Source organism: Leptodactylus fuscus, chromosome 7, assembly GCF_031893055.1.
Source record: "Leptodactylus fuscus isolate aLepFus1 chromosome 7, aLepFus1.hap2, whole genome shotgun sequence".
Classification (NCBI taxonomy): domain Eukaryota; kingdom Metazoa; phylum Chordata; class Amphibia; order Anura; family Leptodactylidae; genus Leptodactylus; species Leptodactylus fuscus.
In genome coordinates this window covers 25,605,819-25,622,992 of record NC_134271.1, presented here as the reverse complement: position 1 = coordinate 25,622,992, position 17,174 = coordinate 25,605,819, and the positions used below count along the sequence as shown (strand labels likewise).

At 43.4% G+C, this 17,174-nt stretch overlaps 1 protein-coding gene across 1 annotated transcript; it reads right to left on the bottom strand.

Annotated features, from left to right (window-relative positions):
- Positions 1 to 519: 519 nt before the first annotated feature.
- On the bottom strand, positions 520 to 10,988 carry LOC142213186 (uncharacterized). Its single transcript, XM_075281428.1, has 7 exons — positions 9,812 to 10,988; positions 8,551 to 8,579; positions 8,300 to 8,431; positions 7,636 to 7,702; positions 3,763 to 3,870; positions 2,897 to 3,298; positions 520 to 1,474 (listed from the first exon to the last, which is right to left on the bottom strand). Exons 1-7 carry the CDS (start codon positions 10,943 to 10,945, stop codon positions 524 to 526), a joined length of 2,823 nt encoding a protein of 940 aa, XP_075137529.1. The 5' UTR covers positions 10,946 to 10,988; the 3' UTR covers positions 520 to 523.
- Between the last annotated feature and the right edge of the window lie 6,186 nt (positions 10,989 to 17,174).

Below are 17,174 nucleotides of genomic sequence, written 5' to 3'. Positions count from 1 at the left end.
GTACTATTGGTACTACTGTTGGCACTGTTACTGCTGGTATTATTGGTACTGTTACAGCGCTGTTACCACTGGTATTATTGGTACTAATGTTGGCGCTGTTACCGTAATTATTTCATACTGTCCGTTCCTTGGGGAAATCCATCCAAGGAAATGGTTGGCAGCCTAAATCCAGCCCTCTCCTCCTGTCGCATATTTTCCCACACTTTCCTAAAACTTATGCACAATAACGTATACACTTTCCTAGCAGACGACAATGGAGCTAGTGTGAACACAACCTAGAGAGAAATAATATTTACAACTCTACACACTTATTATAGTTATACATTTCCTGTCTTATTAGTCTCCGATACCTATCACGGTATATGCATCAGCCTCTGACTATTTCAGGATAAGGTATTGTCTATGAAGAGTTCTTTTCACAGTCTTTGTGTAATGCATTTTGAATAGTATTAAAGCCAAAAAAATTGGTATTGTCAGGTCTCTCAAATGTCAAGAACCCATTAAAATACAATATACACACTGCTTAAAGCAAGGTTGAATCCAAGGATGAGTTGTCTCCTTCACCTTGATCTCCAAACCTGTTGGACATAAACTTTGATCTCTGACTGTGTTTTGATGAACCATCATTGATCATTGAGTGAAAAGTCACTACCCTTTCTTTTCTCACCTTCCTGTCCCTTCCACCTTCTTGTCCAGGGTGTTGTCCTTCCCAAGTTCCCATAAGTGATTCACTTCCCGATGGACTTCTTAGTACAAATGGAATACACTGGCCAGGAGGATCTGTGGAATGATCAGGTATGGACAAAGAACTTGGTGGGACTGATTTATGATGGCCTGAACCTTCGTTTTTACCCAAGGGTCGAAACCCAACCTCTCCTACAGGACTTAGGACTGAACATGAATCTGCAAAATTTCCCGAAAATGAAGATCTTTTAGCCGGTAGTGGAGGTGTTATGAATTCTGTAGACGGCATTCTTCGGTTCACGTCCTCCATAGGACTGTGCAAAGGATTGTAATGGTTGCAGACAAAATTGTCCGGTGGAGGACATCTCTCTGTGTAGTTGTGTAGATCTTCCCGGTTTGATGCTACATATGACATTTTCTTGGTGTCACTTGTTGGAGGATTTCCTTTTGGATTGTTTGAAAGTTGGATTTCACTTCTCATAACATGTCCCTCAATCTTTGAGGAAAAATCAACTAAGGTTTGAGACTTGGGAATGACAAATCTATCTGACGGTGGGTTCAATCCCAAAAGTGTATCCAGTATCTTCTGTGCAGACATGTAATCTAGTGTGGGATCCTGAGATCTCATCTCAACCCAGTTCATGAGAATATCTTCTCCAGAGCTTTCAGAACTACTGCCTCGGACATGATGGTTTTGCTGTGGGATGCGATGAGTTGGAAGAAGGCTTTGAAGAGGAGGTGAAGGCTTCAAGGGCCCGGATATTTTTGGTTCTGCTCTGGTTTCACAGTTCTGTTGGTATAAACAGGTTATATTTAGTTGTGAGGAGCAAGAACAAGTCTTACACAAGTTATAAATGGAAATTATTAAGAGTAGATAAAAACTTTTCATTAGAAAGATACTTGGATTGTCTTCAACAACCGAATAGAGCGATGTCCATGCGTGACCATTAAGTGGGTTTTACATTGGATCACCGCCTCACCTATCAGACACTTACCTCCCTAAAATCTTTACCAAATATTCTGATGCCTGGTCTACTCTACAGACCGCAACTGCTAGTTTTAATGGTATAGAAGAATGGTAGACTCTAAAAACAGTTATGTGCCCCCTGTTGGAAGGTGCGGAGGTTTTCAAAAAGTGGGCAAGCCATTTTGATGTTTTAAAATCTGATATTGTGTCAATTTTGTTTCATGTATAGATAAAGATTCGGAAATTCAGTTGATCTCAAAACTTTCTAACTTCTACAGCATTGAAAGAGGACCTTTCATGTCCTTGGGCACATGTGGTTTTGTATATCCCTAGAAAGCCGACAGTGTTCTGATTCAGCGCACTGTCGGCTTTCCCGTTATGTGCCCCGGGGGGAAGAGATATCGGTGCATTTACCACAATTACCAATAGCTCTTCACTGTCAGAAGGTTGTTCCTGACAGTCCAGCAGGGAACACCTCTCGTGACAGTACTGTCCATAGCTCTATACTGTCAGAGGGGGCGTTCCTTACTGTCCAGCCATGACACTGAGCAGTGAGGAACGCTACCCCCAGTACTAGTCTATGGATGAGTACTGTCAGGAGAGGCGGTGTTCCTCACCGCTCAGCGTCATGGCTGGGTAGTAAGGAACGCCCCCTCTGACAGTATAGAGCTATGGACAATACTGTCACGAGAGGCGTTCCCAGCTAGACTGTTAATCTTCGAAGAAAAATCAACTAAGGTTTGAGACTTGGGAATGACCAATCTATCTAACGGTGGTTTCAATCCCAAAAGTGTATCCAGTATCTTCTGTTCAGACATGTAATCTAGTGTCGCTCCTGAGATCTGATGGTGAAGAGCTATTGGTAATTGCACCGTTATCTCTTCCCCCGGAGCACATAACAGGAAAGCCAACAGTGCGCTGAATTCAGAACGCTGCCGGCTTTCTAGGGGTGTATAAAACCACATGTGCCCGAGGACATGAAAGGTCCTCTTTAAGGAACAGTTCTTAAAATACCACTTCAGTCCTATCCCTGTTTGCATTCACAGCTCTATATTGAATTGGGCAAAATCTAAGATAATAATAAATTTACAATAATCTATATTGAGTTGGCCTGTGCAGTACATCATAGGCCATTCTCAAAACAGTATGGCGGTAAACTATTGACTAGGCCCCATCATAGATCTAGTCTGTTCTCTGCTATACCCAGCCAAATTGCCTTGATCTATTGAAAATGGATTCTCTTACGTCCGAGTTTCCATCATCTTTCCGGTCATCTGAAAAACTTTCCCCAAGGTTAGGAAAACGTGGAGACAGCAGTTTACAAGTAGGTAGCGTGTCTTCTAAGCTGCACTCGCTTTCAGTGGAGGTATACAGGGTATGAAGGGCAGAGAATGACCTTTGCCTCCTAGGACTCCAGGGAGTGAAAGCAGTCCGGCGTTGTGTAGGGTTCCCCTCTTCTTTGCCCTCCTCTCTGTTACATTTCAGATCACCGCTACAATTGTCTATAGAACTAGTTTGTAAAGAGACGGTGCTTGTGGATTTGAAGTCTTGCGGGTCTTCTGTTTGGAGGCCACCGGTGGGACCTTGGCGGTGGTCTTTCATTGATTCCAACATATCAGCGGGTAAATGTCGAAGAAGGGAGGATACCTATAATGCAATGAGCACCACTACGGTTTAGCAGATGTCTGAATATTTTAAGGTTAAGAAATGGCATAATCTGATATGAAGGATACATAAAATAGTTCATATTTTTCTTGACTTGACCATGGGAACCTCTTCCCCTCCCTTATACTTTTTACCCCACAACTCTGACCCTCTGATTGAGAAGTTGTCAAAACCAAACCCCATTCTCGTTGATCACTTCCTGCTTTGCAGCTATTGGCTGAGGCCGAACCACACAGACTTCCTGTTTTGACCACACCCTTCAGAGCCATCTGCCTTAACTGCTTCCTCTTGTACCAAAACAACATGGAGAATTCTGAGCTTGACAGGGTTAAACGGATTGACCTTTCCATTGCTGTCTGTCTATAATATTTCGGTTGCAACAAAGTGAAAAAAAGACACCCTTTAACGCCCGGAAAACCCGTCTGCATTCTTATGATCAAACTTACATTAAGTTTTTCCAGGGCACATATAGTGCTTTGTGCCCGTGCGAGATGATCCAGGAGCTCGGTGATCTTTTGGTTCAAGGAATCCTTATCTTGTTCCAGATTCTCAGTCTGGGATTATTCATATCATAAGTCGTGAAGGAGAAAGGTAACGTAAGGAAAAAATTGTCAATGAACAAAGCAAGAGCGCGGGCAAGAGCAATGAATTGTAGGGTCTATGTCCTCTACAGGGGCACCACCGAATTACCATGTAGGAAACTTTATTAGATGCAGATCGGAATTGTAGACGTAGACTCCAGGGTTAATAAGGATGGTAAGATTGAAAAGTCAGAATGAGACTGGCTATATAACACTATAGTGAGATATATATGTTGTGGTGGTAAATGTATATATAGACATAAGGAGGCGCTTATCCTGAGGGCACAAGAACCTTCAGGGGCTCATATGGTGTCTCTTCCCAATATGTGGGTTCCAGTGAATCAATGGTGTATCTAAAGGCTTAAGGGCCCCCTTACAACAATTTTCTCCCCTTTGCTATGCCATTACATATGAGCCCCCTTAGGGAATGTTCACACAGAGTTTTTTGCAGGCTGATTTTGAAGCAGAATCCGCCTCCCATTCATGTCAATGTGAGTCAATAGCAGTTCTTTTTTCCTCTAGCTTTTTTTTTTTTTTTCAGCTAGAGGGGAAAAAAGCGTCATGTCCTATCTTCAGATGGATTCCACCTTGAAAAACCCATTAAAATGAATGGAAGGAAGTAAAAAAAAACGCACTGCTGTTTTTTTACGCCATTTTTGATGCAAATTTTGCAAAAACGCATCAAAACCCGTAAGTATTTTATTAAAGGAAAGTTTCCAGATCCATACAGTGTGCTGGAGAATAAAAAGTGGCAAAAACCGCAACAAAAAAAATGCAATAAAAACCGCATCATGTAAAAAAAAAAAAAAAAAAAAAAAAAAACAATTCCTAATTCCTGAAGCTGCAAAAGTCTCTGTGTGAATAGACCCTTAGGCTCCTGGGCTTGGGTGTGATATGGACCCTATCAAATTGCAATATATAATACAGTGTATTTGGGGTCTGGTAAAAATGACAGAATATATAACAAGTGGGGTAGATAGATAGATAGATAGATAGATAGATAGATAGATAGATAGATAGATAGATAGATAGATAGATAGATAGATAGATAGATAGATAGATAGAGCAATAGATAGATAGATGATAGAGCGATAGATAGATTGATAGATAGATAGATAGATAGATAGAGCAATAGATAGATGATAGAGCGATAGATAGATGATAGAGCGATAGATAGATTGATAGAGCAATAGATAGATGATAGAGCGATAGATACAGTCCTATGAAAAAGTTTGGGCACCCCTATTAATCTTAATCATTTTTAGTTCTAAATATTTTGGTATTTGCAACAGCCATTTCAGTTTGATATATCTAATAACTGATGGACACAGTAATATTTCAGGATTGAAATGAGGTTTATTGTACTAACAGAAAATGCGCAATATGCATTAAACCAAAATTTGACCGATGCAAAAGTATGGGCACCTCAACAGAAAAGTGACATTAATATTTAGTACATCCTCCTTTTGCAAAGATAACAGCCTCTAGTCGCTTCCTGTAGCTTTTAATCAGTTCCTGGATCCTGGATAAAGGTATTTTGGACAAACAATTCAAGTTCAGTTAAGTTAGATGGTCGCCGAGCATGGACAGCCCGCTTCAAATCATCCCACAGATGTTCAATGATATTCAGGTCTGGGGACTGGGATGGCCATTCCAGAACATTGTAATTGTTCCTCTGCATGAATGCCTGAGGATTTGGAGCGGTGTTTTGCATCATTGTCTTGCTGAAATATCCATCCCCGACGTAACTTCAACTTCGTCACTGATTCTTGAACATTATTCTCAAGAATCTGCTGATACTGAGTGGAATCCATGCGACCCTCAACTTTAACAAGATTCCCGATGCCGGCATTGGCCACACAGCCCCAAAGCATGATGGAACCTCCACCAAATTTTACAGTGGGTAGCATGTGTTTTTCTTGGAATGCTGTTTCTTTTTGGACGCCATGCATAACGCCTTTTTTTATAACCAAACAACTCAATTTTTGTTTCCAAAATGAAGCTGCCTTGTCCAAATGTGCTTTTTCATACCTCAGGCAACTCTATTTGTGGCGTACATGCAGAAACGGCTTCTTTCTCATCACTCTCCCATACAGCTTCTATTTGTGCAAAGTGCGCTGTATAGTTGACCGATGCACAGTGACACCATCTGCAGCAAGATGATGCTGCAGCTCTTTGGAGGTGGTCTGTGGATTGTCCTTGACTGTTCTCACCATTCTTCTTCTCTGCCTTTCTGATATTTTTCTTGGCCTGCCACTTCTGGGCTTAACAAGAACTGTCCCTGTGGTCTTCCATTTCCTTACTATGTTCCTCACAGTGGAAACTGACAAGTTAAATCTCTGAGACAGCTTTTTGTATCCTTCCGCTGAACAACTATGTTGAACAATCTTTGTTTTCAGATCATTTGAGAGTTGTTTTGAGTAGCCCATGATGCCACTCTTCAGAGGAGATTCAAATAGTAGAACAACTTGCAATTGGCCACCTTAAATACCTTTTCTCATGATTGGATACATCTGGCTATGAAGTTCAAAGCTCACTGAGGTTACAAAACCAATTTTGTGCTTCAGTAAGTCAGTAAAAAGTAGTTAGGAGTATTCAAATCAATAAAATGATAAGGGTGCCCATACTTTTGCACCGGTCAAATTTTGGTTTAATGCATATTGCGCATTTTCTGTTAGTACAATAAACCTCATTTCAATCCTGAAATATTACTGTGTCCATCAGTTATTAGATATATCAAACTGAAATGGCTGTTGCAAACACCAAAATATTTAGAACTAAAAATGATTAAGATTAATAGGGGTGCCCAAAATTTTTCATAGGACTGTAGATACTGTAGATAGATAGACAGATAGATAGATAGATAGATAGATAGATAGATAGATACTATAGATAGATAGATACTATAGATAGATAGATACTATAGATAGATAGATGATAGAGTGATAGATAGATAGATAGATAGATAGATAGATAGATAGAAAGAAAGAAAGAAAGATAGATAGATAGATAGATAGATAGATAGATAGATAGATAGATAGATAGGAGATAGCTAGAATGATAGATAGATAGATCGATAGATAGATACAATAGATAGATAGATAGATAGATAGATAGATAGATAGATAGATAGATAGATAGATAGATAGATAGATAGATAGATAGATAGATAGATACTGTAGATGGATAGAGCAATAGATAGATGATAGATAGATAGATAGATAGATAGATAGATAGATAGATAGATAGATAGATAGATAGATAGGAGATAGCTAGAATGATAGATGGATAGATCGATAGATAGATACAATAGATAGATAGATAGATAGATAGATAGATAGATAGATAGATAGATAGATAGATAGATAGATAGATAGATACTGTAGATGGATAGATAGAGCAATAGATAGATGATAGATAGATAGATAGATAGATAGATAGATAGATAGATAGATAGATAGGAGATAGCTAGAATGATAGATAGATAGAGTGATAGATAGATAGATAGATAGATAGATAGATAGATAGATAGATAGATAGATACTGTAGATGGATAGATAGAGCAATAGATAGATGATAGATAGATAGATAGATAGATAGATAGATAGATAGATAGATAGGAGATAGCTAGAATGATAGATAGATAGAGTGATAGATAGATAGATAGATAGATAGATAGATAGATAGATAGATAGATAGATAGATAGATAGATATTGTAGAAACAATTGTGAACTTACAGATGGTTGATGAGCCGTGTCTTGGGTCTGGACGGTTGCGTGTGTGCCAGAAAACTTATCATTCTTCCTGACCATGGAGAGATGTGTAAGGAGATAACATTATTATTTATGTACTTTAACAGGTCACAACTTCAGATAGTATTTTTACCTAAAAATCTTGAGTCGCCCTCTCCATTTTTATTACACTCTCACAACCAATATGGCTGCCATTACAGCTGTTATTGGGCTTGTCAGTGGGCAGTTGATAAATATCCACTGTAAAGTATAAAGCCCCCCTACAGACGACCGAATTGCTGGTCACTGTTCCATGTGGGTTTTTCCCAGATAGCCGACAGTTAAGATTTCTATACATTGAATGAAAGGGGCCCCAGAAGCATGGCCGATACACAGGTGGCACACAGATGACATCCCGCTGTACTGTGAGAGGGGGCGTTCCTTGCCGGCCAGTGATGACGCCCAGTACAACCCAATAGGAAGGGCGTTCCTGACTGACTGTCAGAAACGTCCTTCTGACACTGAAGAGCTACGGTACTGGCACCGATAGCTCTTCACCGGGGCACAGAACGGGCTAAGCTGGTGAATTTCGTGCACTTTTTGCTTACTAGCGGTGTATTACACCACCTGTGCCTCAGGAGGTGAAAGGTCCTCTTTAAAGTCTCCATACCTTCTCGATGTATCTGTGAAGTTCTCCATGTTTTTCTCAGAGTGAGGAGATAGAGCTGGACCTCCAGGACCTCCCCACCAGGACGGCTGAGATGTCATGGGAACTTTAGCGGCGGCGTCTGTGGCACATTCACTAATAGAAGGTAGAGGAAATATAGAATAAACGCAGAAAATATCAGGAGAAATATAACTAAAAAAAATACTGAAAAATACTGGATATCAGGGGACATTCATGTTGTAAAATAAACTAACCTGTTTTGATTTTTTTCAGAATATTGAACCTACAAAAAGAAAAAATAAAATAATGGTTTATGGATTTCAAGATTGCAGTTTAGATGGCAAAAACTTCATGAGTAACCTGAATATTTTTTTGCACTTAAAAGGTAACTTGTCATGTTAAAAATCCAGTCCAATCTTCTGGCAGTATGTTATAGAACAGGAAAAACTAAGAAGATTGATATATCATCTTGTTAGGAAAGTTCCAGTGTAACTTGTCATTTATTCTTTTATATTTTGGACTTAGGAGTCCAGTGGGTGGTCCTAATCAGTGATCAGTGAAGAGTAAGACCACCCAGGAGCTGCAATGTAGTATCAGAAAGACATCTTTGGAACACATAGAAGCCTCCCTATATGATACTGTCATTAGTTTGATACCAATTTCCCTGCTGACAGACTCCCTTTAAGCTATGCCAGGGCCCCAGGGAGGGCGGCATTTTTGCTTACCTAAGCCAGTCCAGGACAAGCTGTCCTGGCCTGGCTTAGCACCGAGCGGTGGATTGGGGAGGCCCCTGGAGCAGCGCTGCTCCAGCAGCCTCCCCTCACGCTCAGGCAGAGAGCAGGTCCTCTCCATGCCTGCTCTCTGCCTGCAAACACCGCTAAGCCCCACCCCCTTCGCATCGCCCTGCCCCCTCCGCTCCTCCCCCTCCTCCCGGGGGGGGGGCGGCTTTCTGTCGTTCGCCTCGGGCGGCGAAAGGGGTAGGTTCACCCCTGCCTTTAAGTCCCACTGGTCAATTGACCATTATCTAGCAGCATTAGGTACATGTGTGTTTAGAACAGAGAGGCTGAGGAATTGCCCTTTGACCTGGTTGGATGTCTACAAGACAACCAAAAACATTTTATGCATTTTCTGAAGGTGTTACCATCTGGAGGAAATAGTTACGGAATATGTTTGATTTTGGGAGGGATGACTGTGGGTTGGGTTTGATTTTCTGTGAGTGACATCACGTGTCCTATCTCACAGGTTCGCGGTTATGGTAACACTGTATAAACAATGGAAGGAATAAGTTCACATAGCAGGCAAACAAAGCAGCATTTCTAAAGCAATATATTTAGTAAAAGTCTTCAATTTACAGAAGCTACCAGTATAGATCGGATCCTTGAGATGGGACAACCGTTTTAAGGTACACTTTAATTACACTCAGATTACATACTGTATTATAATGGCAATAATATCATTAAGACCGTTCACACTTCATGCTACATGTCAATGAATAGTGAAAAGCCAGTGACATACCTTTCCTTTTAAGACTCCTCCACCACTTGTCATGACTTCCTTTTTGTCCTTGGGTATCTCGGTTATGTTTCCGCTGTTCATTGCTTTCTCCTGTGACGTTCTGTGGCTTGCCCTCCTTGGCTGGTGGCTCACAGCTGATGCATTAAGGCTGGCATCATCAATTTCTTCCCTCCGCCATGTTGATGAAGATACAGAATCGGGGCTGGTACTCATGTCTCTATTTCTCCGAGGTCCAGGAGGTTCTGCGCCCATTTTTGCCTTTGTAGAAGATACAGACTTGGCTTTCCCTTTCCTTTTCACCTCTTGCTCCACGGCGTTGCTATGTTGAGTTCTTTTACCTCTAGATCCTGAGCTATCCGTACTAGAATTCTTCCACTGTTCTCGATTGCCGTGTGAACTGTGTTTTTCTTTTACTCCTAGAGAACTGAGGTTTGATGGACTTAATACTTGTATGGTAATTTCATCTAGAAAGCGAGAAAATCTCTGCTTCTCTTCTGTACCCTTCTTCTTGTCATTTCCTTGTCCCTTCCTTATTCCTTTTTCTGCTAGGGCTTCCATGGATTTTGCTCTGCGACCTCCATTTTTAAGGATTCTTTTATCCACCTGTTGACTCTTACTATTGGGCGCCACGTCTCTTGCTTGTCCACTATGACTCTTCTGAGATGATCCACTTTTGGATATTCCTGAAGACAGTCGTTCTGTGCTTTCTCGGTCAGCTTTTCTTACATGTGCTATGTCCTTCTGCTTCACAATATAGTCGCTTTTCTCTCCATTTCCTCTTGTCCTTGCCATAGACAGGTCATTGCAGGAACGCGAGTGGGGCGCATGAGGTTGGTAACCGGAGAACCTTCCTCTGACTCCAAAATTGGACTCTGATGACCATGGGGATGAAGAGGAGGAAGGTGAAGAAGATGACAGACACTCTTTATAATACTGGTCCCGAATCCCTTCCCAACTTGCTTCTTCCTTTCGCCGACCCTTGTCTGTTCTGTGGCCAGAGGAATGGGGTAACGGCGTAAAAAACTTCTCCATGACTTCCAGTTTTCCGGCTGCCACTTCAGCGCTGCCTTGATCCTCCCAGGTTGTCCTGGGTTCTGAAAGTCTGATTCTTCTAACCTCTTGCTTAGTATTCATGGTCTCTCAAATCTGCTGCGAGCCCACCAGAAACCAAATGTGTTCCGCCTCCTCTATTGTATCTCAATATGAATACAGAAGCAAAGTCTGCTGACGTACAGAAAGGCACATGAGCGGAAAATATAACACATCGCAGGGAGTAGTATTGATGGCTTTTGTGAAAAACACCTATGGGCATAGCGAAATGAAAAAAAAAAATCCATTCCATTAAAAGGAGAAACAAAAAATGGAACTGGCTGTGAAAATGTGACCTGACATTAAATCAATGAACCTGTGGAGCATGAATGTGTACACGGCCCTGTTACATAACCCCATATACTGAGCATTGTGCGGGGGATCTTATTATAGCAGGTAATAGTGTACTGTGGGGTCTTTACTGGGTGCTACAAAACCTAAATATGGCATTCATTTACTGCGATAATACCATCGATAGGTTAAGGCTCTGTTTGCACCTCGCTGCAACGTATCCCACTGTATCGGCATACACCGAGATATGAGAGTAAACTTCCTCTAGGGTCACACCTGCGCTTGGGTTTCCGTTCTTCGGGTCTGCTCGGGAACCCAAAAACATATACCCCATTCGCTCCAAAAGCGGTTATCTGGTGAGACACACAGACCTCATAGATTATAACAGGATTGGGTTCTCCGCCCAAAAAATGCAGAGAAAAGTCCTGCTTGGACTGTTCTCTCTGAATTTTTGAAGTGGATTTGGGAACAAATCCCCAAATGGAAACCAAGGGCTGGTGTGAATCTGGCCTAAGGCCCCTTGCAGACACCGCGCACACGACCGTCAATTTCACCGTTCCTTGTGTGGGCCGACACTCCAGGCTGCAAAATATAGAACAGGTTGGGAACACAGTGGCTCAGTGGTTAGTACTACAGCCTTGCAGCGCTAGAATCCTGGGTTTGAATCCTACCAAGAGCAACATCTGCAAGGAGTTTGTATGTTATCCCTGTGTTTGCGTGGATTTCCTCCCATTCTACAAAGACGTACTGATAGGGGGAAAAAAATTTACATTGTGATCCCTATATGGGGCTCACAATCTACATTTAAAGTAAAAAAAAAAACCAAAACATAGAGCAGGTCTGATTCCTGTCCTATTTTGCGACCCTTCCTTCCTTGTCTCCTATTCATTTAATGAAAGGAGTCACGGAAACACGGCCTGTGCACGGATGGCACACGGGAAACATCCCCATGTGCCGCCCATGCTCTCAGCTGGTGGAAAATGAGAATATTGCCTTTTGCACATTATATCTTGCAAATCTTACCTCTTATCAGACTCCCTGGTGTCCTCAGTACCCGCACGAATACACCTCGAGCTTCACTATGCATGCACCCAAGTTCCAGCGCATGCGCATTGAATCAAAGGTGTACTGCTCCAGCTAGGAACTGCGGCAGAAGTACAGGAGCCAGGGAGTATAAAGGTTGTTTTTTTTCACTGTGGGCAAAGTCAGGGCTACTATAGGGTTATTTTGGACACTAAACCACAGACTTGCATGGACCTGTGGGTGGTTTCAGGTTACCTTTAAAGTAAATCCATAGTGTAAAGATGGTTACACTTCTAGGGTATGGTCAGGCAGCAGAAGAGGACGGTCCCTTGCAAAGTGGAGTGCTAAAGGCTTAATAAGTCTCCACACACCTATATTGTGGTCTCTCCCTAAGGAGTGACTATATCCCCCTAGCCCTGTCTAAGCCTCTCACCTTTACCAGGTTAGTGTTCTCTACTCCGGGCTGACGAGATGCAATAACATCGAAACGGCCATCCTCGGATGAGAGACTATACCTGGTAATAATCCCAGCATCATTGCAAAACAAAGGCCTCTTGGAAGGTCCAGCATGATGTTAAAGGGAGCAGCCTCTATTGGGCTATATCACTGAGATTCTGTCTTCCTAATTACATCAGGGAAGACAGGCTTGCACATTCCAGTGAGCGCCCTCTATTGGTTTGCAACACTGAGGCACCTGACTTCCTAATTACATCATGGAAGACAGATTTGCATATTCTTCCCATGGTCCCTTGCAAAGTGGAGTGCTAAAGGCTTAATAAGTCTCCACACACCTATATGGTGGTCTCTCCCTAAGGAGTGACAATATCCCCTTGTCACGGGATGGTTAGAGTCTATACTATAGGCCATGTGTAATATATATTTGGTGTGGAATGTATTCTCTAACCTGTTATATACATCAATGTGTAGTTGGCTGATTAGGGTCTAGTGTGTTAGCACATTGTATGCAAATACCTCTAACTAGTGAGGACAATGGGTGGAGATAATCTGATCGGTGTCTCCAAGAAGATGTTGGATGGTGCATTGTCCATAGTAGACAGGGAGTCTGCTCTCCTTGGTATAGGTGAGGGGGGAAGGATCTGTGACTCAGCCCTTCCCACCCACAGATATAGGTGTAACAGTCTTAGTATATAGTTGTAGCTTGCAGTTAGTATGTGTTAGCCGGCCTGTGCACAGCTCTGTAGAGAGCCAGGATTTAGTTACAGGACCAAGGAGCCAAAGCTATCATTGGATTGTGACTTCTGTGGACTTATTGTTATTACGGTTGATGTGACCGCCGCCGGCTACTAACTTTGTGGATTACAATAAATTGCTGTTGTCTCCCGACCTCTTGCGTCCGTGTTGATTCAAAAGACCATCCGGAGGAAGACGTATACCTTTGCTCCGTGACAACTGGTTGGCAGCGGTGGGATCAACAGCGGACAGCGAGATGGACTACAGCAGCCCAGCGATTAATGGAGCCACAACCTCAGAATACAGGAACTGGACTATGGCAAGTCTACAAGTAAGGGCCCGGGAACTAAACCTGAGTTACCAGGGAAGAACGAAAGAGCAACTGATCGAGGCACTGGAGGAGATGACCCTGCAAAGCGACCATGAGGAGGGCTGCCCCCAGGAGACTGGAGAGATACAGGAGTGGCAGGTACAGACCCAAAAGAGCAGATGGGTTGTTTTGTATGAGGAGGAATTGGCAGTGCTGGGGCTAGGAGCAACTGCAGAGCAAAGGAGTAGAGCATTACAGAGGGCTCAGGAAACGGAGAAGGAGGAACAGAGAATGGCGCATGAAAAGGAAAGAATGGCGCATGAAATGCGAATGGCTGAGATAACTACGCGGAATTATAATCAAACGTCGACCCCCAGCCCAACAGTGAGAGAACCACCATATGTCTCCCATAAACACTTCAAGACCTTTGATGAAGCGGCTGGGGATGTTGATGGATATTTTCAGGACTTCGAACACCAGTTCCGCCTGATGGAAGTCCCAGAGAAGGATTGGGTCCGGTATCTGGTGGGGCACCTACGAGATGGGGCTGCGAAAGCTCTCAGAGCCATGGACCCTAGTGATCAGCGGGACTATGAGGCCATTAAAAGAGCGGTGCAGAAGTATTATGCAGTCACTCCAGAGACCTACCGAGTTCAGTTCCGCTCTTTGTCTTACAATGGGGGAAGCTCCTTCCACATGTTCGCCCACAAGTTGAAGCAAGCATGCAAGCGCTGGCTAGAAGGAGAGGAGGCTGTCACAGTCGATAAGATCCTCCAAGTCATACTTAAGGAACAGTTCTTTTCCCAGTGCCCCGCTGAGATCCGTGAGTGGGTGCTGGAATGGAACCCAGCCACAGTGGAGCAAGCTGCTTCCCTTGCAGATGAGGGCCTGACCATCAAGCCGCAGTGGAAGAGGTTGTTTGCAGAGGAGCGGAAAACTACCACAGTCCGCCAGACACCCTTCATCCAGCCACCCACCTTTCGTTCCCGGCCTCAGGATTACAATTCCCCCTCTACCCCTGCCCCAGCCCATCGGCCTCCAGCTATGAACAACCCTGTCCCTAGACAACGACCTACTGGAAGAATGCTAGAGCGCAGATGTTTTGGGTGCGGGCGGCCTGGACATTTGCAAGCTAGTTGCCCTGTTAACATGGGGGCACGGGCCACCGTGGCATCCCGGCCTATTCACTACCTGGGAACCACCCCTAGGACTGAAAGTTTGGCCCCATTTCCAGATGACCCCATGAATGACCCATCTGTTCCACCTCCAGGGGTCTATGGGATTCAGCCTTCCGCCACACATCCCGCAAACCTTCAGCGGAAGCACTTGCAGGAGGTCCTACTGGATGGCCGAACAGTTGTTGGATTCCGGGACTCGGGAGCTTTCCTAACGGTAGCGGACCCCCGAGTGGTTCGACCCGAGGCCCTAGAGGAGGGCCCTGGCCTTTCTATCGAGTTGGCAGGAGGTACTCGGAAACGTATTCCTAAAGCTACCGTGGAACTCGACTATGGTTATGGACCAAAACGATGCACAATTGGTGTGATGAGCGGGCTGCCGGCCGATGTTCTGTTAGGCAACGATGTTGGAAATCTACAGTGCCACTTTGTGGGAGCAGTGACCCGAAGCCAAGCTCAGAGAGAAGCCAACATGGATCCACCGGATTTTCTGCCAGAAACTTTTTCAACTCTACAACTTTACCATTCAGTACCGCCGAGGGAACCAACACCAGAACGCAGATGGGTTATCCCGGCAGGAGGACATATGAGCTATAGAGACTGATGTGCATTCCCCAATTTACCTGTGTAGGCCAATTGTGTCATGCACATGTTTTGAGAGGGGGAGGGGTTGTCACGGGATGGTTAGAGTCTATACTATAGGCCATGTGTAATATATATTTGGTGTGGAATGTATTCTCTAACCTGTTATATACATCAATGTGTAGTTGGCTGATTAGGGTCTAGTGTGTTAGCACATTGTATGCAAATACCTCTAACTAGTGAGGACAATGGGTGGAGATAATCTGATCGGTGTCTCCAAGAAGATGTTGGATGGTGCATTGTCCATAGTAGACAGGGAGTCTGCTCTCCTTGGTATAGGTGAGGGGGGAAGGATCTGTGACTCAGCCCTTCCCACCCACAGATATAGGTGTAACAGTCTTAGTATATAGTTGTAGCTGGAGTTAGTATGTGTTAGCCGGCCTGTGCACAGCTCTGCAGAGAGCCAGGATTTAGTTACAGGACCAAGGAGCCAAAGCTATCATTGGATTGTGACTTCTGTGGACTTATTGTTATTACGGTTGATGTGACCGCCGCCGGCTACTAACTTTGTGGATTACAATAAATTGCTGTTGTCTCCCGACCTCTTGCGTCCCTGTTGATTCAAAAGACCATCCGGAGGAAGACGTATACCTTTGCTCCGTGACACCCCTTAACAATGTTTGATATAGTCACATGCGCTAGTGATTTATACAGAAAAATACAGGACAAGGACATTTCAGTGCGCCACATTTGTATTGTATACACCAAAGAACAAGACATCGCAAATACAGATCTTAATGTAATGTTACCGGTATCAAGGGATGAAGACACATTTCATGTTATATGGCTTAATGTACTAAAGGAAAAGAATATATAATGTATTAAAACTGCTGAAAAACCCAAGTGCTGAAGAAGTCAGAAGTCATTGACCGCTAAACCCATATATCTGTATATAAAAGCAATAGCTGTGATATGGAGGGGGCGCCATCAAACCATCTGACCACCTAGCAGAACATCATCTAATGGAACCAGACTAGAATATAAAGGATCTAAAGCCGAAAACATAACTGGCAGTCTGTGCTGTATATATCTCTATACGGTATACATCTCTATACATCCATGTCAATGAGCACAAGTAAGTTTTATTATTTAGAACAAGTGCAATTTAAAGGGGCGTTTTGGACTATGATACTGAGGCCTCAATAATTGTCAGTCTAAGGCCATTTAAAAGCATGGGCTGCACACAGGGGGACACGGGGATGTCACCATATGCCGCACTTATGCGGCTCCTCTCATTAAATGAATAGGAGCCACGAAAGCAAGAGCCGCAGGATAGACAGGAATAGGACCTGTACTATCTAATGTGGCCTGGACTGTAGGTCCACACACAAGAACGCAAAATCCACGGTCATGTGTACAGACCCATAGAAAATAATTGGTCAGTGTGCTCTCTGTGAAATACATGGATAGCACACTGACCCCACAGCACGGCCCTCTGCAACTGGCCTAAGGGACAACACACAGGTTTTGTTTTTTTTTGTCCCTCTCCCAACACACCATTTAGGCCTGTAAATCTGGAGCACACACAGATATTCGGTCATGTGAACGTAGGACTAATGTCTTGGGCTGGACTCCAAACAGGATGGGGCTTATTTTTCCTCCTCTCCTACTCTAGCCAGTTGTTTTGCAGCCGATCAGGGGA

Coding starts and splice junctions, on each gene's coding strand:
- LOC142213186 (XM_075281428.1), bottom strand. CDS start 10,945: ATGAATACTAAGCAAGAGGTTAGAAGAATCAGACTTTCAGAACCCAGG. Junction 8,432..8,550: donor TCTGAAAAAAATCAAAACAG/GTTAGTTTATTT, acceptor ACCTTCTATTAG/TGAATGTGCCACAGACGCCG. Junction 1,475..2,896: donor AAGATGATGGAAACTCGGAC/GTAAGAGAATCC, acceptor TTATACCAACAG/AACTGTGAAACCAGAGCAGA.